This window comes from Esox lucius, chromosome 1 (assembly GCF_011004845.1).
Source record: "Esox lucius isolate fEsoLuc1 chromosome 1, fEsoLuc1.pri, whole genome shotgun sequence".
Lineage (NCBI taxonomy): Eukaryota > Metazoa > Chordata > Actinopteri > Esociformes > Esocidae > Esox > Esox lucius.
In genome coordinates, this window is record NC_047569.1 from 20,058,676 (window position 1) to 20,085,915 (window position 27,240).

The following is a 27,240-nucleotide window of genomic DNA, read 5'->3' on the forward strand; positions in this document are numbered from 1 at the left end:
GTATAGGCCCTTGATTTGCTACATTTTTGAACAGCATGGGGCAGAAAGAAGTGTCAAGGAATGTGATCAGTGGCTTGTGAATAGAATCAGACACCTTAATTTCAGTTTATCTATACATCCTATAAACCTGTAACACTTTGATTTGACTTATCAATGTCTGTTTCTATGGTGGAGAAGAATCGGTCTGAATCACTTTTTGTTAATGACCTTATAATGACCAACCCAAGTCTCAACTGGGTCTAACACCAGCACTGAGCAACATTTTAGGACATTGACCCTTCTTGCCTCTTATGCACATTGTGATTTTCTAGTTTCATTTGTTGTCCTGCATAGAATAATTGTATCTGTGCAGCTCATGTGTGTGGACAAGTAGAAAGTAAATGAAAGACAACATCTAAACTGGGTGGAATCTGGGGGAATACAGTATGTTTCCCCTATAATTGTCAATTATGTAGGGACAACAACCATGAATTATTGCAAATAACAATTTGTTTCTTGCTATTCTATTTCACTGGATGGTACAGAGCTCCTAACTTAAAAATCAGTGTCTGTGCCCGAGAGGAAAGTAGCCTAGCTATAGTTTGTTCTCTCAAGCTACGCTTTCATCAGCCCAGCCTTCTGTTTTTCAGTACCAAAAGCATGCTGTGCCTTCAAAGTGGCGGCTATTAAATAAATGAAATGTCCTCCAGTGGGTCTCACAAAGAAGGGTGTGATATGAGAGGCCTATTATGTGACCCTGTTCTGTGTTTTGTTTTCCTGACTAACCAACTGGCTATGCCTTCAAGGTTTTCAGTTACCACGTCACAAACGGTGTATTATCACTTAGAGCCATCTAAAACCCGAAGAGTTTGCCAGGCAAGGTGTGCTTTTCCAGCATCAATGTCTGGTCACACTCTTACGCCAACTCACGCCCCCCTCCCACCTCTCCTGTCCAGGTTCTTCTGTGAGGCTGCAGTCACATTGTTTGGTCTTTCTGGTAGTCCCATCTCAGTCTTTGGCGGAAGCTCTTGCATAATTAACACTTATTTTCAAGCATCTTCTGCTAATTCTGCCAAGTGGTTCTCCTTCAGTAACAGACCATAGCTCAGCAGATGATCCACACAAAAACGCCAGTGCCAAAAAGCAGTGATCCGGGTTAAGCTTTTTGACTTCTTTCCTAGCTTCCCTTGACAAATATCCAGGGCACCTAGGCCTTTTCCTAATGTATGAATACCTGAATTTTGCTTTTGCTAATGACTCTCTTGATCTTTGCAGGGTGTCTCCAGTGGCTTGTTATGTATAGCTTATACTTCCTGTAGGACTACTGTGTGCATTATGGATGTCTCAGTCAATGAGGAGAAGTGGAAGGGAGAGGAGTGCAGGATAGAGCCAAGCAGTGATGCAAGAGAGAAACAATCAGTTGACCTGAAAATGCCACAGTACCAGTTACAACTGTTTACAGCCATTTTAGGCTTTTCTAAACAGTATGCATGGAGTATACTCTTAATCTTGAATTGCTGTGTGCTGAGAAATAAGGCGTGCATAGATACAGGATGGAACACATACTATTGTATTAGGTCAACACAAGTCAAAGTGGCAGCAGATTTCTCTCTGCTCATTTCCCATGAATGTATAGGACTAAAACTTTGACTGGTACTGGCATGAGTGTAACCTTGTCACTCTAATATTGACATGAAGTAAAGTACAATGTAAAGCCTTTGTTTTCATGCTTATTAAACCCTAGTTACATAAGAGTCTTTGCCTCTTCAATGAGGGGGCTTGAGTTGATGTAATTTTCTTTAATGAAATGGGCCTGTATGGGTCAGAGATAATAGAACAATCATGCTTAGCCTCTCTCTTGTTATTGAAAGCCAATTCTCTCAGTTGTATTTTTCTCCTGGCCCAGTGAAAACATTCTTACAAGGCCATTGTCAGGAACACGTGCCCCCTGAGAAGATAGAGACCCCACATGTTTTCAGTCCACTTGTCTGCCATGACCAGTGTGATTATTGGTTGAGAGCTCTAGCAACGCGTTCGCACTTGTCCATGTTTGAAATTCCCGGGATCACAATGATACTGACCAAGTCGTACCACGTGTTATGACAAAAGCCAGTGACTTGATAGACCAATCAGAACACAGTATGGCAGCATGTCCAGCCCCTTCATTATCTCAACCAATCATGTCTAGCAGGAAAAGTCCTGTATTTTCCTGGTTAAATAAGGGTTTAAGATTTTATTCATATTTACACTTCGCATACTAGTTTGTTAGTAAGTGACATTAAAGTTCACATCTTCAAGAGGGTATTTCTGGAAAAAAGAAATAAAAATGCCACAGAACATGTTTTTCTTAGAAACGTCTCTCCTGAAAAGTAGTGACATGCTACTTAAGCCCAGTTTCCTGAATTTTGTCACAAATTATTACTATTCAAGCTTAGTTGGAGTACTGCATGTCACTAGGGAAGGCCTTTCCTTATGAGTCCTCAGGAATAGTTTTAGAAATATCTGTCGCATAAATTCTTCTGTTTGCTAATTTGTGGACAATAACCTGTCTTTTATAGTCTGTCATCCACTCTGACCACAATACTGGGTCATTGGACACATCCAACTATTCTTCTGCACTTTTCATTTTCCTCCTCCTTTTCCTCCCTTTCTATCACTCTTTTTCACTATCTTTCTCTGACTGACTGGCAGCACTCTGCAGAGGCTATTACATTTTTTTGCACATAAGATGCTTGAAAACAAACCTACACACATGGAGGTAGAGAACTGAACTAACCATTTAACTATCAGCTCACCTCCAATATGTACAGATTCAACATGGAGCTTCAGTGGGATCATTGTTTCTGGAAGAATCTAATTCTAAAGATATTGGGGTTATCTACACTGATCCGCTGTTTAGAGAAAATCACCCTTCAGCGGGTCGATGTATCTGTGTTCTGCACCTTGAAAACCAACTGCTGCAGTAGGTGACATAATATCTGTTATTTGGCATAAATTGTAGCATGCTTGCTACAAGTTTAAAGGTTTAACAGGATAAGGTGCTCGCTGTTTTTGTTAATGTTTCTAACTTGTGTATGTTAAGCTAAACTGCTAGCAAGTTAGCCATATTTACAGGATGATTTCAACATTTAAAGTAATTGGGTTGGTTAGAAAGTGTTGTCCTGGTCAATTCTGTTTTATTGCCAGAGTACACCATGGGCTCTGTCCACCTTTCTATCCACCTATCCGTGTTAGCGAAGGCCCTGCCTACAACTTACCTTTTGTGTCTGGTCTGTAACGCAGCCCAGTTAAAATAATAAAGGCTCTTTAAATTAGCTGATTAATGCAGGTCAGAAATAGAAGCAGAGGGAAAGACTTCGAACTGCATGTGGCAGTCAGTTCTCTAATAGAGATGTCTTCTTTCATTCATTCTCTTTGCTCCTGTTTACTGTTTAACTGGCTGTGACTGAATCTGGATCATTGGTCACTGCCTGAATTGTATAGTGTCTTTCAAAACTGTTAACCCCCTTGGACTTTCACACATTTTATTTTTGCCAATAATCAACACAAAAAGGTCCATAATCTCAAAGTGAAAAATAAAATCTACAAGTTGTTCTAAATTAATTACAAATACAAAATAATTTTTGACATAAGTATTCACCCCCTTTGCTATGACACCGCTACATGAGATGTGATGCAAACAATTGTCTTTAGAAGTCACATAATTAGTTGAATGGAGTCCAACTCTGAGCAATCAAGGTGTTTTACATGATTTCAGGATAAATATACCTGTTTCCGCGAGGTCCCACAGTTGGTAAGTACAATTTGTAACAAAAACGAAATGAAGACAAAGGAATATTTGAAGCAAATCTAGAATAAAGTGCTTCAAATGCATCAGTCAGGGGTAGGTTATAAGAACTTTTCCAAGGCAATGAATGTTCCCCGGAGTATGAAAATCTAATGAAACACTGAGGCTTCCAGCCAATTGTATCGGACATTAAACACAATGTACACTAGTGACACCTACTCTAAAAAATATATAAAGCAGCCAAATCATCACAGAAGCCATACTGACATGTACCCATCCATTTGTTGGTACCAAAAAATTTAAACATTTTTTAAATATAGCAAGAATCAAAGGCTTGGTGTCCCAAAAATACAAAAAGAAGGTCATCTCTAGAAGGGTTGACTGCTGTAATGGCCTCTTAAATGCCCTATGACTGGGCACTTAAATTTAACCGTGCTGTTTTGCCTTACAGCTTTTATAGCTTCTTATGTTTTTATCCCGTTTTTATTCTTTTTCAATTTTCTTATTCTATTTTTATTATTATGATGTGGTTTTGATGTTTTCATTTGAGTATTTGTTTTTATGCTAATGTATATTTAAATTGTTTCTTTGTAAAGCATGAATTGTGCTATATAAATATACTAGCTTGCTTGCTACCAAATTGTGCTACCAATAACTGCTATAATCAATAAGGATTCTTGTGATGCCAATTTATAAAATACTCATAGCCTATAAATATTATTGTACAAATAACTATTTCAATTACAGTACTCTAGGAGCATCTTGGGTACTTTTTGTGGGAAAATGCTACCCAACACCGTCATCTGCTCATTATATACAGCTAGTGTTTATCTTAATGACCTTGCTCATTTATTAAAAAATATGCTACATAAAATGTAGTATGTTATCATATTGCTTGTCTACACTTTTATTGATACAAGGGATTCCAACCTCTCTAGTAGGCCTATTGTTTGTTCTTTGTGTTGGGCAAGTTGCTGTGGCATAAAATACTACCATGACTCGTGTTTAAGTGTAGAATTAGCCTTTTAAGGACATTATTTATAATTGATTGGAGGCCCGAATTACGTTTATTATATTGTACTAGTTGTGTCGTCAAGAGTCAATCTTGACTAGATCGTATTAGACATGCTATGGTTTCTTATGACATTGTATATTACATGTAACAATATGTAGTCAGACTATGAATATTAAATTATTAACAAAGGTTATATTCTTCTGCACTCATTTCCTACCTGTCTTGTCAACAAGTTCTAAATGGGTTAACAATGGGATTTTCTTAACTAACTACATAAGTATGATATAAGAGGGAAAAATGCAAACGTGTGTAATGTTGCAGGCAGGAGGCAGGACAGTCGCAGGGAGAATGAAGGACTAATACATAAGTAAACATAACAGAACTTAAGAACAGAAATGAAGCCATGACACCAAATATATATAACAACAAACAGGCATCCACGTTTCAAATGAGTGAGAGAGGGGCGTTGAATCCTGCTGGTGAAAACTTGTTGTTTACCCACAAGATCTGTTGACCACTGATAGGTGAAGTGAATAACATTGATAATCTTGAGTCAGAACACACAGTGCATCACAGTTTGCTGCGTATGGGGCTGTGTATCTGCAGACTAGTTGGGGTGCCCATACTGACCACTGATTCTGATTCATCAGACCACTGCCAAAAGCACCTACAATGGGTATGTGAGCATCAGAACTGGACCATGGAGCAATGGAAGAAGGTGGCCTGGTCTGATGAATCACGTTTTCTTTTACATCACGTGGATGGCCGGGTGCGTGAGTGAACACATGGCACCAGGATGCACTATGGGAAGAAGGCAAGCCGGCGGAGGCAGTGTGATGCTTTGGGTAATGTTCTGCAGGGTAACCTTGGGTCCTGCTATTCCTGTGGATGTTACTTTGTCACGTACTACCTACCTGAGCATTGTTGCAGACCATGTGTACCCTTTCATGGCAACGGTATTCCCTGATGGCACTGGCCTCTTTCAGCAGGATAATGTGCCCTGCCACAAAGAAAAATGGTTCTGGAATGATTTGAGGAACACAACAAGGTGTTCGAGGTGTTGACTTGGCCTCCAAATTCCCCAGATCTCAATCCAATCAAGCATCTGTGGGATGTGCTGGACAAACAGGTCCGATCCATGGAGGCCCCACCTCGCAACTTACAGGACTTAAAGGATCTGCTGCTAACGTCTTCGTGCCAGATACTCAACGGGTTGACGGATCAGGGCTGTTTTGGCGGCATTGGGTACTGGTACCAGGCAAATGAAACAAGAAAGAGCACAATTTGTTGTAATTAGTACAGCCAGGTGTGGACCACCACATGGGCATGTCAAGGTTGGTGTTTCAAAAATATATATTTTATTATTAATTAATATATATTATTCTCCAATTGCCATTTTGTTTGGGAGGCAGTACCTACATTTGCTATGAATGCTGGAACTTGCAGTATTTTATGGACAAATACAGAGTAAATCTATTCTACCACAAAAGTTTAACTTTGTTGAGGACAGGTTATATCTTTATCATACAAATACATCTTTACTAATATTAGTAAATTAGTACATTAAGTTGGGGAGCTAATGTGAAATTCCAGTTTCAGGAAGTATGTCATCTCTACACCTACTGCCGAGAGACCAGAGTTCACAGTCCAAGTTAAGTCAAAGCAAACAAAGATGATTGGACAAATAGAGCCATGGTAATCAGTTTAGAAAAATATGGAATATGCCTCAGAAGAAGGGGTGTTGCGATATACTGGTATTGACATTAATCGTGATATTTAAAAAATGAAATATTGATATCATGTTAATAATACACATGATATCGTATTCACCAGGCAAAAATGAAGTTGTATTTTTCCAAAAACTCAGTTTTTCAATACCTTATTTATGTTACCTATAGACAAATGATGCATGTGCTTGAACAAGGTGACTGGACCTATGCACTGATGTTGAAATCACGTTAGCCCCACTAGAAACCCTGTGAGAGATCCACAAATATGCGCCGTTTTAGTAGCCCATTCACATGGAAAAAGGATGTTGTATTTTTCCATAAACTCCTCTCAGTTTTTACATAGCTTTTTCATGGATAAACGATGCATTTGCTTAAACTTCTGGACCTATACACTGGACCAATACACTAGTGTTTGAATTAACACCTTTTGTAGCCTATTCACCAGGCGAAAATGCTTAGTTTTTTTCCAAAAACCCCTCTCGGTGTTTGGCCTTGTGGATCTTTTGTTTATCAGTTCATCTGGTTGCCTTTTCATTACCCATTAAGTGTAATTGTTCTTTTTGTAATTTTTTTTATTTGTACAGTTATGTTTACAGACTCTTTACACCTCCATACACTTGTATTTTCAGTGTAATTTATTTGCAAAAAAATTGAACAAAAATCTAAATGTTTTACACAAACACATTTGAAGATGAATTTGACCGACAGCATTTATTTTCTTCACATTTTCTATAGACAGCGCGATAATATGAATTGCTTTGGCCACGATAATCGTGTAGTGAAAATCTGATATCGTGACAGCCCTACTCAGCACCCGAGGCTAATGGGGAATTTCAGTCAAGGAAACAAACCATTCATTGTACGCCATGTTCAGATTTCTTCATACCACTCACTGAAGAGGGGAAACAATGAATACGTGAACACACCATTACAGCCTTTTTTGAGCAGCATGCTGGCTGGCTGGCTGGGACCATGCATCTCATTAAAGTCACCCTATGTTTTCTTCAATGGGCTTTGAGGTAATGGGAGCAGATGCACCATTCCACTTAGAGCGCCGAGCAGTTAACAGTTGTTAAGCCAATTGCTGTGCACATTCTGATGAGGAGGACTCTCCAGAGCAGGAACCTGGCACAAAAAAAAGAAGCTTGGGCTTCACTGAACAACAGGGAGGCATGCAAAAGCAATTAGGGGACACAACAGGCTAGGATGAAGGGAGAGAGGAAGAGCAAGCGGTGTAGACAGAATGCATGTCCTTAAAATAGCTCTGGATCTAGGGAGGGCTGTAGGGCTTTCCCTGTGTGAGATTTCATTATGCAGCTGTCTCGGGCTTGCTGGCGATGGCCATGTTCACAGGATTAAATTAAGTTGCCTACCATAGTCATAAAAAACACAGAGAATGTCCTCAGGCTCTTTTGACACAATGTTTATTTGAGGAGTGCACGGAGATGCACACCAGTGTTGGATTCAGGCTCTCTATATGCCGGCTGTAATAAAGAGGGGGTAAACGCCGAGGCACAGATGCGTGTTCATGCACAAACACCCACGCACAACATCCATAAGGTAATGGGATAAGGCACAGAGATTGCATGGACATAACCAGTCAAGCTTAGCTAATACTGGTCCAACCGGCCCGGAGCTAGATACAGATATTGAGCAGGACAGACATAGCAATAAGGCCTGGAGTGTGTACATTAGTACGCACCCAAACGCAAAAATGCATGTATGCGTGACTGTAGGTTCCTTTGGATGTTCAGTATTACTGTATATCAATAGTATAATGTAATATCATGGATTTGTACTGTGTGATTCAGTTGGTAGAGCACAATGTCTGAATTGTTAAATGTTGTGGGTTTGATAAGCACTGGGGCCACGCATATGCAAAAATCCTCCATACTGCTTTGAATGAAGGTGTCTGCTAAATAACATTCATGATGTTTTTAAATTAAGCTAACCAATTTGGGGCATTAACATGTTTTGTTGAATTTAAGACTTCTATTGAACACGTTGGTGAAGATGAAACAGTTTGATTAGAGTAATGTTGTTTATGAGCTTGAAATCTAGCATTTGAGATACATTTGTTACAATATTTTAGCCAATTATTGTCACTCCTGCATTGTGTACACCAACAAAACAGTACTGTCTTTTGCTATAATGTTTGATGATGTAGAAGGCATAACAAGAGATCTGAGAAAATTCCTCTATGCAGAACCTCTACAGATCCTTTAGAATCTTTGGTCTTTGCTTCTGGACACTCTTCTTGCAGAGCTCACCTTTCAGGTTTTCAGTGGGGTTTATGTGAGGGGACTGAGATCCCATATGGCAAATGTCATACAAATTATTTGTAATTGGCATTGTATGCTGAATAAAAAAACATACAGTATATGAAAGTGACCACTTTCATAAATAGAGTTATAAATATATAAGTTAAAATATGCTTTCTAAGTCTTATATGCATGAATATTAACAGAATATTATATGCATTATAAGAATTGTCTTTGAATCTTGAATGCCTCATTAATTACATATTACAGATATGGAGGGTTATGGAATGATTGAGTCAAAGCCCAGACATCAATCCTTTCTAAATGTTTTGGAGGGCCTTGAAGAAGCTGTGCCGTGAAGAAGTTTTGGCACAAAATCCTCCCAGTTGACTGATAGACAGAAGAAATGACTGAATAAGGTTAATCAGCCAGGAAACCTACTAGGGGTGTAGCTAGGGGTGTACCGAGGGGTGTAGCTAGGGGTGTACCGAGCGGTGTACTGTAGCTAGGGGTGTAGCTAGGGGTGTACCGAGGGGTGTACTGTAGCTAGGGGTGTAGCTAGGGGTGTACCGAGGGGTGTACTGTAGCTAGGGGTCTATCTAGGGGTGTACCGAGGGGTGTACTGTAGCTAGGGGTCTATCTAGGGGTGTACTGTAGTTAGGGGTCTAGCTAGGGGTGTACCGAGGGGTGTACTGTAGCTAGGGGTGTAGCTAGGGGTGTACCGAGGGGTGTACTATAGCTAGGGGTGTAGCTAGGGGTGTATTGTAGCTAGGGGTGTAGCTAGGAGTGTTGCTAAGGGTGTACTTATTTTTTCTGCACTATGAAAATGTATTTCTGTTTTGATTAAATAATGATTGCAAAGTATAATCTTTAGTGTAATATGTTAAATTAGGATACCTTTATCTATACATTTGTAGAATAATCGAAAGGATGCTCTGTTGAAACAGGAAGCACCCAAGCTCAATTTTCCATGTCCTAGTAACGGGTATGCATACCTTTTGTTATTTGTAATATTTAATTGTATTTTTTAAATACATGTTATAACATTTTGTGAAACCCTGCTTCTGCTCGGTCATTAGGGAATGTTGTGTGTAGGTTGATGAGGAAAAACAGCTATTTAAGACATTTTAGAATAAGGTTGTAAAGTGAAGGGGTCCGACCACAATCCAAAAACTATATGTGTAACCAAGTGTTATCTTGTAATTACTATGCCTTTGGCCGTTGTTGTCACAGTAAATCAGAATTGGTTCTTAATTGGCGTTCCTGGTTAAATAAAACATACTGGCAGAGCTTTACATCAGCTTTTAATATTCATAGTTTGGGTTACTATGCCATATCCAATGCAAGGCTCATGTGTTATCATGTTCCATGCTAGCTGTGTACAGTGCATGTGTTAGTGTAGTAGTATTACTTTTTTACTTTATTTTTCTTTTACATACAAGTAAGCTGTACACAGTTTTGATCCTAATAAATGCAGTATATGGTAAATGAACTGTTCTTTTCTTTTTCCCACAATATTTCCAGTTGGCACATAAATGTATGACTCTGGTTATACCAGGAGGTTGTATTACTCAGTAACATCCCACATAGTCAACAAGGGCATGCAGTTGGCCTTTGTCTTTGTACCTCTGTTCCTCGTCTCTCTGCTCTTTCCACTAAAGATAAAAGGAAAACCTGTCTATTTATGGTCTAACGGCTTCTTCTGGCTTCTGTAAAATTAGATTGATTCTGATCTGTGTCTAAGCCAAGAGAGCCTGATTTGGGACTAATGCTTTTATCTTACCTGGGAATGAACAGAGCAGTGCTCACATGTACACATACACATTTGAGTCTGAAATAGACATTTTATGTAACCAACATTGCTATTTCTAAATATATGCTGGTTGCATTTTATGCTTACAAACATTATAGCATACAATGAATGATAAGTACCCTAATCTAATAATGAAGATTTTAAGCCTCATTGATCTTTGAGAACTGGAGTTTTTTATTGGACATGAGAATATTGTCTTTTGGCTTCTCATTTATGGTAATAATTATGTTTAGTATATGCACATACTGTAGTTTACACTGTATGTGCATATCGTTCTTGAGGAGGGTATGCCCACATCAGAAGAACACAGATGAAAGTTCTAGGCTACATTTGTAATCATTCCGCCTTCCATCTGTCAACACACTTCAGGGATTTCACTGGCACTCTGATGACAATCCCTCAGGATGCAAGGATGTTTATACACTCCTAGAGTGAAAAACTACAAAGGCACTAAGAATATTGCTCATTTGCAATTCCTTGTCCAAAATTATTTCTGTGAAAGAAAAAAAAAAGATGAGTGAATGGGAGCACACTAAATTTGTTGAAATCTTACAAAATATGTGAAATAAATACAGACCAAGAAGAGGCAAAGCAAATATAAGGAGAAATAAGTCATACACCCCCCCACCCCCCACAACCCCCAGAAAATATTGGTATTGCCAGCTATTTTAACTCAAACATTGGTTGATTCTATGATAGATGTTGTTCAATTAGTAATGTTCCATTTTGTCTTCTATTGTCTCAATGTTCCATGCCCTATGTTTATTACAGATCTATATACCACTAATGTCTATTTTTACGTGACTGGAGCATTGAATATATGAAGATGTGTAAACTATTACTTTGAAAGGACTGGAAGTCTTGGCTGTAAGCATGACAGGCCAAATTAGCATTACAACTCTACCAATCAACTCTACAAATGTGTAAAATAAAATTACACTTTGCCAATAGATCCGCTAATTCGAAAATGTAATGATCAAAAGGTGCACGGACCCAGACACAGTCAGATACATTTTAGCACTCCGGGTAAAACGAATTAATTAATTTTTACTTCCAGTATGTCTCCCCGTTTTATTTAATGACAAAGCATTTTCAGAAACAAACAAGGACTGGCCTTTTGATTATAATGAAAAAAGGCTTACGCACAGTCCATGAATATTTCACTGAGTTGGGTGGTGACTTCGGAGACAAATTTGCCGACGGCATTCCTATTGGTTAAGTGGGAACGTGATGACACTGAGTTCGACTTAATACTTTATAAAGCTTCTCTTTCTGTAGTGAGACACTGAGAAACACTTAACTCCTGATAGGCGTACTCAGTCGTTGGAAACCGAGAACCACCTCGAGATTACCACTTTACATCATGAGTGAGGTAGGATACTTTTAATGTTATGACAAAATGTGTGGCATAGCTACAGAAGACTACTTCTCATCCGGAGAGAAAAAGTATTGAATATCCTCGCTGCATATATTGAGGTTCATATTAACTGATCTTTCAAAAATGATCATGCTCCATAATAGAATGATTGCTATGATATTATGTGATATAGGTAGACTGAGTAAACTGATGCTTTGCACAGGCAGCGGGAAGTCATGATTCACGTTTCTGAGTTGGATGCTGCAGCATCAGTGTAACGCGGCGACGCTCAGTTAAACACGCGGGTGCGTCTTTTACGCCTATCTCATCTGCCGTTAAGAACAGTTTAAACCGGTTTACAACTTCAAACTTAATTTATTGTCTCTGAGTTGCAATGAGGCATCAAATCACTTGTGTATGTCTTAGAGTAAACGTTTAAGGGCTTTATTAATACTAACGCGAAGTTTATTGATATTTATCAAGACAATGTGGCATAATTATAGATGGGAATTGTAACGAGTATAGTAACAAGTATTGAGTATAGTTATAATTTCCAGTCTTAGATTATAGAAGGTTGAGCGTATTGAGACTATCTATTAGTCTAATAACTTTAATACAATGGTCCCTCACCATGAATTATAATGGTCATTATAAAGCCCTCAGGAAAACATTTCCTTCTATTGCTTGTCATTAATTCTGCAAAAACCTTACAATTAATTTGAGAACTGAATATCTTTCATCTCTTTCCTTCATTACTGTTGAACTGGGGGTCTAACCTGTTATGTGATTAGTAATAAAAACAGACTGTACTCTCAATATATCTTTAACCAGCACGGTCCTTACAAGAGCCGTACCAACATCACAGAGAAATAATGCTGGTAGGTTTTCTCACAGCTAACGGGTCTCTGACCCCCACTGAGATGTTGGGGATGGTTTGAATTCAGTGTTGTTGCAAAGGTATATTAATATAAAATGTTTCCACTCCCATATGATATGGTGTTAACAGCTGGCCAACAATGTTGTAAACTTTAGTGTTAATCGGTTCACAATGTCATACATTTTTAAACTGTGTCACCTTACAGTGTGAATGTGTTATACTGGCAGCATGCATTAAACATTTGCTGACCTGAATGTATTGCCTAATGTTAAATAACCATGTTATGCAATAGTCATATCCCATCTGTATTGTAGCTAACATTTTGTTAATTTGGATTGTAGCTCTACTCTTCAAATATGTGTGTGTGTGTGTGTGTGTGTGTGTGTGTGTATAAGTGTATTTGTGTGCGTGATGTGATTGACTGAAGCAATGTGGATCTGAATCAGCAGCAGACTGTTAACCTCTCCCTACCCTGTGGGCCCTCCTCTAAGGCACAGGCCAATGGAAGCTTTCAGCCTAAAAATGCCTTGGGACTGCATTCTGTTCCAAGTTACACAAGAACCAGCACAGGTTCTTTAAGTTTATATTTATTTCCAGCCAAGCACTCCCTCTTTTTGTGGTCTCAAAATTAGAAAAGGTTTTTAAGGAGTGGAATGAAATTGGAAAATGTATTTACCTAGTTGTGCTTTTGGTATGCAGCTTTTCATCATCACATTTAAAATGATGTGAAGAAGAATACAGTGGATTTATTTAAAGCTTTACAGCATTGACCTACAGAAAATAAAACGTCCCTTGTATGATAGACACACTTTAAGACCAACATATTTGGTAAGGGCGGTGAGGGCAAAAATTATTTTAATCGTTTTTTCTGCTTAGATGTGTTTTGTCAGATTCATGCAGAGCAGAGTTCTCAATCAGTCAGCTGCCCCTCCCCATCCAAGCTTGACATGAAGCCAGTAATTGAAGCAGAGCTGCCTCCACGTTCTAGATGGATGAGCCTTGCACTGGTCAGCAATGCAGCACTTTCCATTCCTCTTCTCTCATTGAACACACCGTACTCCCTCTAAGCACATTTTGGAAATGCACAAGTCTGGGCTGTAATTCTCAAAGTGTGTGAAAGGCTGTCAGAAAATACATACATTTCTTTTAATGAAAACATTTTCCCTCCATTTTACGACTTCAACATTTTAGTTATCAGAAGTCAGCTAAATAACTTGAATGTCAAAAGCTTTACATTTGTCAAAATAATGAAATGTTGCTTGTCATGAAAACTACCCATTCTCATGGGTGTTAGGGGAGTTTTATTGGTAAATGCTGAAAAAGCTTTCCCTATACTCCATGCATCTTTGTACTGACACTAAAACAACACTTTGCAACAGTGTGAAGTAAAACATTGTTACCTAATGTAGATTCACAAAGCCTCAGACACTGGGTTTTGTAGCCATATGCAATATTTTGAGAATGCCCCTGAACCTTGTACACCGCAGTCCCAATTGGCCTATCAATCACATCTATACATTCTTTATAACGTCTTCCATGGCCTCTGAAAGCATTTCACTATATTTTGTGATTCAGTTCTTGATAGTCAAGGGGCTAAGGAATTATGGACTGTGAAACAGGCACCCATTTTTACAAAAACCTAGAACAAGAAGCATTTTTACTGTAGTTATATATCCCAAGTGATGTATGCAGAGTTGTGGTGAGATCTTAATACTTGGAGGTTATTCCTATCAAAGGATGAATAAAAAAAGCTCAGGCATGTACATCTGAATACATTACGCAGATTATTCAAAAATGGACGATGAGATATTTACACCCTGTAAAGGACATGCTTATCACTACCTATGTGTAAATAATGCCTGTTCACGTAGATTTCTGGATTTAGGTTTTGTGGCATAAAATGTCCTTTACAAATGCCAAATTTTATCTAATAATTATAGATCAATGATTTGAGTGAAATAGTGTGAGTTATTTTCAGGAACCAGTTTGTTATTTGCTTTAACAAGAGTAAATAACAGACTATGTCTCAAATTTGACCCCTTCTTTCTCAACTATGTCATTTTAGCCCTTTTGAGGAATAGCTGAAACAATGTGTATATGACTCTAGGTAGCTTCAGCAGCTAACCAGATAACCACAAGCTAATAGTTTATTCTACTTGTGGTACAATAATATCTGAGTGAAAACTACTTTTTTATAAGTGCTATAGGCTAGTGGTGCTGGACAGAGGGATAGATAAGTAGCTTACTAAATTTATCCTTAGCAGCTAAATAGATAATAAATAGCTAGTTTTTCAATCTAGCTAATGTTATACAATGTGTGGTTTGAAATTTACATTGTTATAGTCTATTCTGCCTGTGTGGACGCTTTTAATCAGCAGGGAGTTGTTATTGCAAGGAAAGGTAACTCTAAAATATTAATGTGTGTTTGAATACTTATGTTAAAGGCAAGCACCATATTTGTTTCTTTCTTTTTCTCACAATTATTCCCCCAACATATTCCCTTACAATAATACATTTTGAGTTTCAGTGTATTCAAATAAAATATCAAACAGAATGAAATGTAACAGTTTATAATTCAGAAATATATATAGAGATTATTAACAATAAAGTTTCGAAAAAACCTTTTTTATTGAATGTTTTATTTTCTCACCGTTTGTTATTTGTTTTATTTATTGTAACTAAATCTGTAACTAAATTGCATCCAAGTAAGTTTTCTAAGTGGCCCAAGAGCTCCCCTCAGATGTGTTCAATGAACACTGTTCATATTGTTCATCTACACAAATAATTGTTTTAAATGAAGACAGTTGATTAAAGATTGTAATTTAGTGGATTTCTTTTTATGTTTGTTCTTATGTTTATGATTATCATTTTGAAAAAGGAATAACAACTAAGTATAATTAGAAATTAATTATTAATCGTAATATATTGCAATATACTGACTAAATCATCAACCAAAGAATCATGTTATCGCATCGTATGCTGTAATATCATATTGAGATGTTCCAGGCCATTCCCACACTTAAAATTCACCAGAGTACAGCAGTACATTTTTGTTTTACATTTATACATTTTCCTGCCTGGACCCCTAAAGACCCCCCAAGTCCGTTTTAGTAAACTAATTAGCCTAGAGAAAATGATAATCCGTCAGTCTTTACTTTTACCATCGAACTATGCTTGCATATATCAAACTACTTACATATATCAAACTGCTTACACTATCAAACTCTTGTTCCAAGGTGGACTAGCAGTTATCAGATTGGACTAATCTGCAATTCATCAGTTGGTTACTTTGCTGCTAAAGTGTGAGGTATAATTTTAATGACAGGGTTTGGGTAATAATGTTACTTAACTGATTCAGTCCATTTGGTTTAGTTAGGGTGGAGACATTCCATTGTGTTCAGTAAAGCTATATTTGTATGTGAAAAAATAGAGTTTTATGATAATCATTTGCATTGATCTACCAGCATACTACATGAGTTAAGTTAGAACAGAGAACAGTGAAATCAGTTTTGACACAGACAATAGCACTGTCAATACTTTTCATCCTAGTTTTAGGGCAGTTCTGTAATCTTCAAAGCACAGGCTATTTTAGGGTACAAATCCGCATGCACCACCTACATGCACTACATGTGGTATACAACAGGCAGGCAGGGCAAACTGACAAACCTTCCTTCTCTAATGACAAAAAGAGTTTAGATAGGCTTAGCCTCTATAAATGTGCAATGTCCTGCTTCTGCTGTAAAGCGCAACTTAAATCATATTGGGACAATAAGCAGAACATCCCGCTACACTGATGCGATGGCCTTCTCAGTGCTGCCAAGATTATATTTTCTCTCTGACAGATTGTTTTTCACAGCAAAAATTCCCAGAATAAATGGCATGGACTATTACGGTTAAATTGTTTTGGTGATGTAACGGACACAGATTATTACAACCCTTGAAGTATTTCTCTAATTCTGAACCTGGATTGAAAAGTAAATTCTTTGTTTTAATATTAGATTTAGTGGTTAACATTATTATTATTTTATTTTTTTAAACTTAAAACACATGGACAGTAAATGATAGATGTAAACCTGTATCAAAAAGCAATTAGTCAACTGACAAATTCTGTCAATTTGCTCAAATTAGAGACGTTAAGGGGATTAGTCAACCTAAAATTAAGTTTGACTGGAATTCCCTTTACCTGGTATTGTGTCTAAAGGCCCATGGTGCCATGTTTCATGATAAACCATTCTTTACTTCTCTCCCAGCCTGGAGTTAACATCATTAGCATTATTCCAATTCATTAATTGAAACCATGCACATTTTATCTTGCAAAAGCTGGATTGCAGGCAGAAACTAACTGGAAAGCATTTCAAATTAAGGGTATGTATAAACAGGTTCAGATGCAAGCTCTGACACATTGTAGATCTACTCACTTAAAATTGAGGGTCATGAAGGGGACTGGTTGGAAATTCAAGCACAGGGTTGAAAGTGAAGGTATTGGTCATATACTTTGGTAAAGATGGGAAACCAAAATAGATGTCTTTATTTAGCAACCTTGTGACATAGCATGACAACCTGAATGTGATTGGTACACTCTCTGCTGGTGGGAGAGCAATACTTGCCCACATTCATTGACCACCGTGTTCCCATTTCCTCTTCTGCTTATTTGTGGAAGATTTTTATTGTATTACTAGCGTAAAAATAAGCAAAAGTGACCAATAGACATCTGTAGTTTTAAGTTAATGTTTCAAATGATCTGTTCCTACAAAAGTAATCAGAGTGACTGACATATTCCCCATTTAAACTTAATCGCCTGTTCGTCTATCAGTTCACAATCACTTGTAACGTCTTTATACTCGTTTTACTTGCAGTACTATCCTTCCAACACCACACCACCCTGGACTAGGTAGCACTATACTCGTCTTGTTCAGTGAGGGAAGACAAGGTGAAGACGTGTTATTGATTAGAGCAAGGATTCTACAAAGTACCCCTTTAATCTGGCTTTTCCAAACCTTTCCAAACCTTAAGGAAATCATATGCGATGTTCGCTAGGCACTGACCAATCATGGGTTGTTATACTGGAATTTCTTCCGTGTTGGCAAATCAATAAATGTTGGTTCCATCAATCAAGAGTTCCTTTTATGTGCACCAAAGTTATTAACCTAAAAATGAAGCATATACTAAAAAAACTGGTACCTGCAATTGGTTTTTATGTTTTTGATTCGTAATGGTGATAGGTACACAATTAGTCAAATTACTATTCAGAAATAAGACTACACTAAAAAGACAATGCATTCCCAGCCAATAATATTTTCCTATTCTTTGCATTAGGCATTGCTGAATGTAATGTTTATTAGTGTTTTTGAGTTTGTTCCCGCTTGCAATGGACCTTTTTTAGCTCATGTTTTTATTCAGATAGTTGTCATTTCTGGGTTGTTACACTCTCCTTGATTATCTTGAAACAAACAAAATAATATCCAGCCAAGGGGCTTGTGTGTATGGGCATGATCCAGGATGGTGTCCGTCTTTGTGCATGGAGCTTTTTCCCATGTTACAGCATTCTCTAGTCAGGGGACCGTTGCAGAAAAGGAAGTAGGTGGCCGGGTGCCTGGCTTCTATGACCATCATCCAGGAACTGCCCACAGACTCTGGGCACATGAGGCCAGGCATTGTCCTGCACCAGGAAGAACCCAGGGTCCATTGCACCAGCGTAAGGTCTGACAATGGATTTCATCCCAGTATCTACCAGCAGTCAGAGTACCGTTGGCTAGCACGTGTAGGTCTGTGCAACCCTCCAAGGATATGCCTCCCAAGACCATCACTGACCCACCGCCAAATCGGTTATGCTGAATGATGTTGGAGGCAGACTTTTTCATGTTGGTCACATGTGCTCAGTTTGAACCTGCTCTCATCTGTGAAGAGAACAGGGTGCCAATGGCGGACCTGCCAATTCTGGTGTTCTCTGGAAAATGCCAATCGAGCTGCACAGTGCTGGGCTGTGAGCACAGGTCCCACTAGAGGACATTGGGCCCTCATGCCACCCTCATTGAGTCTATTTCTGGGCAGAAACATGCAGACCAGTAGCCGGCTAGAGGTCATTTTGTAGGGCTCTGGCAGTGCTCCTCTTGTTCCTCCTCACGCAAAGGAGCAGATACTGGTCCTGTTGCTGGGTTGATGCCCTTCTGCAGCCCTGTCCAGCTCTCGTCGTGTAACGGGGCCTGCTATCTCCTCCATGCTCTTGAGACTGTACTGGGAGACACAGCAAACCTTCTTGTGATGGCATATATGTGCCATCCTGGAGGAGCTGGACTACCTGTGCATCCTGAATAGGCTGCAGGTACCGCCTCATGCTACCAGTAGTGACAAGGACACTAGCAAAATGCAAAACTAGAGAAGAATCAGCCAGTAAGGATAAGGAGAGAGCAATAGTCTTTGGGCACCACCTGCAAAACCATTCCCTTTTTGGGGGTTGTTTTACTGTTGCCTCTCCAGCGCACCTGTTGTTACTTACATTTGCACCAAACAGGTGACATTGATTCACAATCGCTTATGCTTTCTAACAGATTGATATCCCTGAAGTTTAATTGACTTGGTGTTATACTCTGATGATTACGTGTTCCCAATTTTTTTTCTTTTGCAGTGCATATGTATGCCACAATTATTGGCACTCCATTTAATGCTTTGTGCAACCTTGGCCAAAATAACAGCTCAAAATCTTCTCCTATAATGTGTAATGAGGTTGGAGAATACATGGCAAGGGATCTGAGACAATGCTTTGGATCACTATCCTGCAGGAAGATACAACCATGCCCCAGTTTAAGTTTCCTGGCAGAGGCAGTCAGGTTTTGATTTAATATCTGCTGGCACTTGATGGATTCCATGATACCATGTATCACTACAAGTAGTCCAGGGCCATTGGAAGACAAAAAGCCTCACAGCATCAAAGATCCACCCCCATGATTTACAATGGAGATGAAGTACTTTTCTGCATGGCAATCGTTCTGTCTACGCCAAAACTATGTGTGGTTTTTGTTTTCAAAATGCTCTCTTTTGGACTCCTCTGACTATACAGTAGAACCAGGTCCATTTAAAGTTCCAGTGATGTTTGGCAAACTGTAGGCACTTGTGTTTGTTGTTTGATGACAGCAAATATTTTTTATGGCAACCCTCCCAAACAATTTGTGGTTATGTAGGTGGTGTCTGATCATCATTTTGGGGACTTTTTGACCCCAAGACCCAAGTAACGTCTGCAATTCTCTAGCTGTGATCCTTGGAGATTCTTTTGCCACTTGAACCAATCTCCTCACTTGTTGTGGGGTCAATGTACACTCACCTAAAGGATTATTAGAAAGACCATACTAATACTGTGTTTGACCCACTTTTCGCCTTAATTCTATGTGGCATTGATTCAACAAGGTGCTGAAAGCATTCTTTAGAAATGTTGGCCCATATTGATAGGATAGCATCTTGCAGTTGATGGAGATTTGTGGGTTGCACATTCAGGGCACGAAGCTCCCGTTCCACCACATCCCAAAGATGCTCTATTGAGATCTGGTGACTGTGGGGGCCATTTCAGTACAGTGAACTCATTGTCATGTTCAAGAAACCAATTTGAAATGATTCAAGCTTTGTGACATGGTGCATTATCCTGCTGGAAGTAGCCATCAGAGGATGGGTACATGGTGGTCATAAAGGGATGGACATGGTCAGAAACAATGCTCAGGTAGGCCGTGGCATTCAAACCATGCCCAATTGGCACTAAGGGGCCTAAAGTAAAACATCCCCCACACCATTACACCACCACCAGCAACAAGGCATGATGGATCCATGTTCTCATTCTGTTTACGCCAAATTCTGACTCTACCATCTGAATGTCTCAACAGATATCGAGACTCCAGTCTTCAACTGTCCAATTTTGTTGAGCTCGTGCAAATTTTAGCCTCTTTTTCCTATTTGTAGTGGAAATGAGTGGTTCTCGGTGGGGTCTTCTGCTGTTGTAGCCCATCCGCCTCAAGGTTGTGCGTGTTGTGGCTTCACAAATGCTTTGCTGCATAGCTCGGTTGTAACGAGTGGTTATTTCAGTCAAAGTTGCTCTTCTATCAGCTTGAATCCGTCGGCCCATTCTCCTCTGACCTCTAGCATCAACAAGGCATTTTCGCCCACAGGACTGCCGCATACTGGATGTTTTTCCCTTTTCACACCATTCTTGGTAAACCCTAGAAATGGTTGTGCGTGAAAATCCCAGTAACTGAGCAGATTGTGAAATACTCAGACCGGCCTGTCTGGCACCAACAACCATGCCACGCTCAAAATGGCTTAAATCACCTTTCTTTCCCATTCTGACATTCAGTTTGGAATTCAGGAGATTGTCTTGACCAGGACCACACCCCTAAATGCATTGAAGCAACTGCCATGTGATTGGTTGATTAGATAATTGCATTAATGATCTCATACAACGCTTTGTCCTACTCCCTTCACAGATCAGTACAAATAGAAGGAGGCTATTGACGCTATTTGTCAGGCACGGTGGAGGCAATGCGATGGTCTGGTGGTGCTTTGGTGGTGGTAAAGTGGGACATTTGAAGAAGGAAGGCTATCACATGATTTTGCAAAGCCATGCCATATCCTGTGGACAGCGCTTGATTGTCAATTTGAAGTCAATTTCCTTCTATGAAAATGACCCAAAGCACAGCTCAACACTATGCAGGAACTATTTAGTGACGAAGCATTCAGCTGGTATTCTGTCTGTAATGAAGTGACAAGCACATTCTCTGGATCTCAACCCTTTTGAACTGTTGTGGGAGCAGCTTGGCCATGCATGGGTTTAGTGTCTTCAGATTACCTAATCATATTGACAACTGGAATGCCAAAGGTCTGCAAGGCTGTAATTGCTGCAAATGCAGGATTCTTTGACAAAAACAAAGTTTAAAGGACACAGTTATTATTTCAATAAAAAATCATTACTTCTAACATTGTCAATGACAGTGTTTCCTATTCATTTTGCTATGTTTCCTATTCAAACTCATTTCATGAATGTTTTCATGGAAAACAAGGCAATTTCTAAGTAATTTAACAGTAGTGCACTTTATATAGGTTTTATAGGTTACATGTTTCTTGAGTCTAATTGTACAGATACTCAACATTGAATACATAATAATTGATGATGTGCCTGAGAGGATTTGTGTATTTGAAAAAATAATAATATTGGACAGTAAAGATGGATGTGAAGAAATTCCATTGAAATGGGCTAACTTAATCTAAAGCAAAGGGGTGGAACCTCATTGGGGTCTGTACATCTCAGTGGCCTAAAAAGTGTCAAAGTCAAAAAGAGCATTTATATATTTTATTCTGAGATTTATTTAAACACATTTGTTTATGTTTTTTTTAGGTGTAGTTTGGTAACTGATCTGAGCTCGACTGGTAATGACTAATGAGGGAGCACAGGTGGAGGCAATGGGCCACCAACATTCAAGTTGTTCAGAAGTTAGGGTACAACTGGAAAATGGAACATAGACAATGGTGAATAACAGCTGTGGAAAATGTGATGAGTTCTGGCTGTTTTTCTTGAGGCTCATTGGCCTCATATTCTTTGAACCAAAAACCGTTAAGCAAGGTTACTGAGGTGAACAGAAGTTGTGTCAGATGTCTCCAAAATGGTTGCTGGGCAGGTCTAAGCCACATTGGTTAGGTTACTAGAAATGTTGTATAATTGATAGCATTTTCAGCTCCCATTACTGGCATAATGGAGCCACACCGCTGTGCTTGCTTCTAAACTCACTCAAGTGGAAGAGAAATTTGCTGCTCAGTGTAAAACTCACTCTCTCTCTGGATGAATTAACAATAGACAAAAGTCAAGTAAATACAGCATACTATGTGGTTGGCGATTTGAGGCACTTCCAGTGCTGTTAGTCCAGGGAACAGTTTGAAGAGTGGCTATAAATCATATCTTCTGCTGCCATCAACATTTCATATTCAATCTCTCTCAACTCTTAATTCATTTGGGATTTACCTGTCTCATGGATGCACACAGAAGAGATATCTGTAATGATTTTGATTGCATCAAGATTACATTCTCTGACTTTGAACTTGCCAGATTAGTATTTTGTGGCAAATTTTACCTAATGTTGGCAGTTGGAGTAAACAAACTGTTTCTTGGGTGAATTCTTCCAAAAAGAACTTCACACCATTAGGCTTCAAAGATATGAAATTCACTGATATGAAAAGTAATGGTTTCATTTAGAATTCAAGAAAACAATATCCTTTGAAAAGCTCTGAATCACATCTTTGGCTCAGGATCCATCCTAACGTTTCCTGCAAGTCTGTTCTGACATTGACAGACTCCTTCAGAATCCTCAACCGGAGGTCCTCTCTAAAAGTCACTGAAACCCGACAAGCCTCTACTCTTATGAGACAATGGTACACAGTAACGGTTTTGGTAATACTAATGTATGTAAAGTTGCATACATTCAGATCAATATTGACTTATTATTAAAAACTGCTAGTTTTACATACAAAGTAAATTGTCAATTGTTTTGGATCTTCTGTACCCTTTACTGCATTTAAAGGTTACATTTCCATCTCAAGGGCAATAAATAAGAAGTTTAAAGCAACTGGCGATGTTAACAATCGGCCTGGAAGAGGAATGTTTGTCCATTGAGGAGGATGGTTAAAGTGACCAAAGAATCTCAACCGATCATTGCCAGAGATATGCAGACGTTAGTTGGGTCTTGTGGTCAGAAAATCTCCAAAACTACGATCACACGCCACCAACATAACCACAAATTGTTCAGACGGTTGCCAATAAAAACCCTTTGTTGTCATTAAAACAACAAACTCAAGCACCTACAGTTTGCCCAATGTTAATGGAACTTTCAATGGGGACCAGAGTTTATGGTCAGATTAAACCAAAATAAAGCTTTTGGGAAACACACCAGAGGTGGGTTTGGGGTAGACAGAAACATAGCCTTATAGAAAATTACCTCATCCCCCCTGGGAAGTATGGTGGTGGACCTTTTTTGATGTTGTGGGGCTGTTTTTCTTTCAAAGGCCCATACAGCTGGTTAGGGTACATGGTATCATAGACTCCAAAAAGTACCAGCAGATATTAAATCAAAACCTGTCTGCCTCTGCCAGGAAGATTACACTGGGCCATGGCTGTATCTTCCGGCAGAGCACACTTCAAAGTCAACCATAAATGGTTCACTGACAACAGAATCAAGGTTTTGTCATGGCCATCCCAGTCCCCTGAGCTAAACCACATAGAATACCTGTGGGATGATCTGAATAAGAGAATTCATACGCATAGACCTGGGAATCTGAAGGATTTGAAGAGATTCTGTGTGAAGGAATTGGCACAATTATTTATTAAGTGTAAGAGAGCAAACACTTTTTCAGGCTGGAAATTGGGTGTTATCTTCAGTTTGTTTCAGAGCATTTTCCCCCTCAGTTATATCTTCTGCAAGTGAAACGCATGCTCGGTTAGATTTAGGTCAGGTGATTGACTTGGCCTATTAAACACACATTCTACATTTTGGCCCCAAAAGAGGTCTTCGTTTGTCTAGGAGGTAATTTGCCATTACTGAGCTAATCACTGCTTTCTTACTTCGTAATATACCTCAATAAAAAAAATTCCCCCCCTTTTTTTCCATTTTAAGTAGAATCATTTAGGGATATCTGTTCACCCAAATGCTCTATTTAATATTACATTTTGATTGAGAATTGGATAACATTTGGTGTGGGGAAAAAAAGAACAGAATTAAGGAAATCAGAAATCAGAAAAAAACACAGAAAGTCAAAAACAACCTCTGGTTTCCCTTCATGGCTTGTTTAAAGAGCTCTGCTCAACTAAACTCCTTAGTTTTTAGGTAGTTGTGCTCTGTGTTTGTACAGTAGGCTTCAATGGAATTTAATTGAGCTCTCTACTCATCAAGCTCAGGATATGGAGGTACCTGTCTACAAATCCTGCCCTCTTGGGGAAATTCCCAGCCAGTTCCTCTTCTCTCTTATTCCTAAAAAAAGAGGAACAGGAAGCGATCAAGGCAAGTTTCTTCTGCTTGAATTATCTGTGGCCTAGTTGTGCATCTCCTCTTTCAATTGTTAATGGAAATTGAGCGCCATATGTAACTCTTTTGGACAGCTCAAGCTGTCAAGAGCCTTAAAATAGCACTACAAATGGCTCTGTCAGTTATTTATTTGTCTTAGTCCACCCTTCAGACTAGATTTGCTGTGCATTTGGATTTTGCTGGGATTCTGGGAAAATGTAAATCCATGACATTATCTTCTTCCTCAAGCATTCCTATTTGAGGGGAATGCTAGTGATACTCAAAAGCATGCAAATGTTTTAGGACGGAATTCATAATTTCACATAATTGCAGGCCTACATTGAACGCACATTTATAAACAACTCTCCTGCCATGTGGATCGTAAAGACAAAATTCTGTCTGGGTTGCCTGGTTATGGTCAGGGAAAATACCCATGGACCCGTGTGGCCGTAGCCGTCACAACTTTGGCAGCAAAGACGGTGTAACAAACTGTCTGTCCCCATCGAAATGAGCATGTTTCTGGGACCCATAGCAATCCAATGTAGAATGTGTTATCTGTGCCAGTAACAGTTATCAGTCAAACACCCATCTCGTCATGTTCATCAGGGGTATATATTTGTTTTGTATTTATTTTTAGAAGAATGTCGTAATTTCTCTGTTAAAGTTAGTACATAGTTCTTCAGACAGGTGAAGCCTTTTGAATATGCCTATCATTATTGCAACTACTTACAACTATTCCCAGCCAACAACAAAAAACAGAACACTTTTTTTCCAAATAAGTAACTCATCTTATGTTTCGCAAATTCTAATGTAATGACATGGCGTAACAAACATCATACTTAAAGAAGAGTCCCAGATATGCGTATAATGTGTAACGTCTACACCCGAGACCGTGCTGGTTGGTGCAAGCAAAATCCCTCGATCACTCAAGGGAGAATTTACAAAAACTCGACAGATAGTGCTTTGTGCATGGAAGGAATGTACAGAGGGACAACTTAAACTAGATGGGTTTTGTGGTTTCATTTGTGAGTTAGCACTGCTTATTCCATTTGTTAGTAGACAACTGATTTGGTTAACAATTTATTTACAGAAAATAAGTTGTGGTCATTTTAGCTAGGCTAGCTAATGGAAACAAAAGTAATATCGCTTGCAATATTTGCATTAACAAAGTTCACATTATTTATCTCTTCTGACATTTATCTCTTGCTATCTAATGCAAGCAAAAAAAAATCTATGATGTCTGCTGGCCGGTTAGCTAGCATATACCATCATATGGAAGGCAGAGCTGAGTTCAAGACCACCTGAAGTGAGACTAAGTCAAGTCAAGACCGAAGCAAATCAAATCAGAGTCAAAACTAAGGCCAAAGTGAGGCTAGACCAAGACGAGACCGGAAGAGCACCAAAAAGGTCAAGTCTGAGTCAAGACAGAGACCAGAACAACACAAATCCAAGTCAAAACCGTGATTATAGATAGATCAGATCACCACCATAATATGACCTCAAATTATACTGTATTGTTGTATTCATATTACGGATGAATGAAATATTTCCCATGAATACTGAATTGGCCGCAGTGGACTTTAAATTGGGGAAAATACTTACATCTGAGCCTTACATCTAATTTAGAATCTGGCAACTTTTTCTGCATAAACCTATTGAGGTGTTTTTTATTGGTCTTTTGACCAGTCATATCAGCAATAAATAACAGAGGAAAGCTGATTTCACAAACATGATCCTGAGCGTGCAGAGAATAATGGAGCACAGGTGCACACACTATCTACAAAGCCAGAGCAGGCAGAACATGGATGTAGGGTGGCTTTGGAAGAAATATAAATCATGTTAAAAAAAGGTGAATAGATATTTTCATTAAAGGATGATGATTGTTTGGTGCACATCAATCGAGAATAAGAAAGGATCAGTGACCTTATTGTGCACGTCCCGCTTAACCCAAGCTTTTTAAATACTGATTCTTATTTCCACTTTTTATGTTCACACTTGGAGCTGCATTTGATGTATGACTTGTGCTATTGTAGAATTATATGAATATATGTTTCATTGAAAGTTAAATGTGCCCAGATAATGAGCCAACACTATATAAATAAAGTTTGACTGATTGATTGTTACCAAGGGTGAAATAGCCAGTCAAACATGGGGGGACAGAGTCAGAGGCAGGTGTGCAACTTCCTGTGTTTGTACATGCACTAATAGTAAAGAAATATCAATTAATGTGTAAAAATGATTAAAAAAAAACATTAGATCCAGTCTATAATGATTCCAGCATCAGCATAGACTACTTAGCCTGAATTGACTGCAGCCTACACAGACAACTTCATTCCTATTGGAAATATTTTTATGCATGTCGTTTATAACATTTGGTAGCTTTGTTTGCCAAACG

The 27,240-nt window shown here is 38.8% G+C and overlaps 1 protein-coding gene across 1 annotated transcript in view; it reads left to right on the forward strand.

Annotated features, from left to right (window-relative positions):
* The first annotated feature begins 11,790 nt into the window (after positions 1 to 11,790).
* The window catches only part of pcp4b (Purkinje cell protein 4b), a 33,887-nt gene continuing 18,437 nt past the window's right edge, over positions 11,791 to 27,240 (forward strand). The window contains exon 1 of the mRNA XM_010889180.4: positions 11,791 to 11,957. Coding sequence (XP_010887482.1) covers positions 11,949 to 11,957 — 9 coding nt within the window. The 5' untranslated portion in view covers positions 11,791 to 11,948. The remainder of the gene's footprint in view (positions 11,958 to 27,240) is intronic.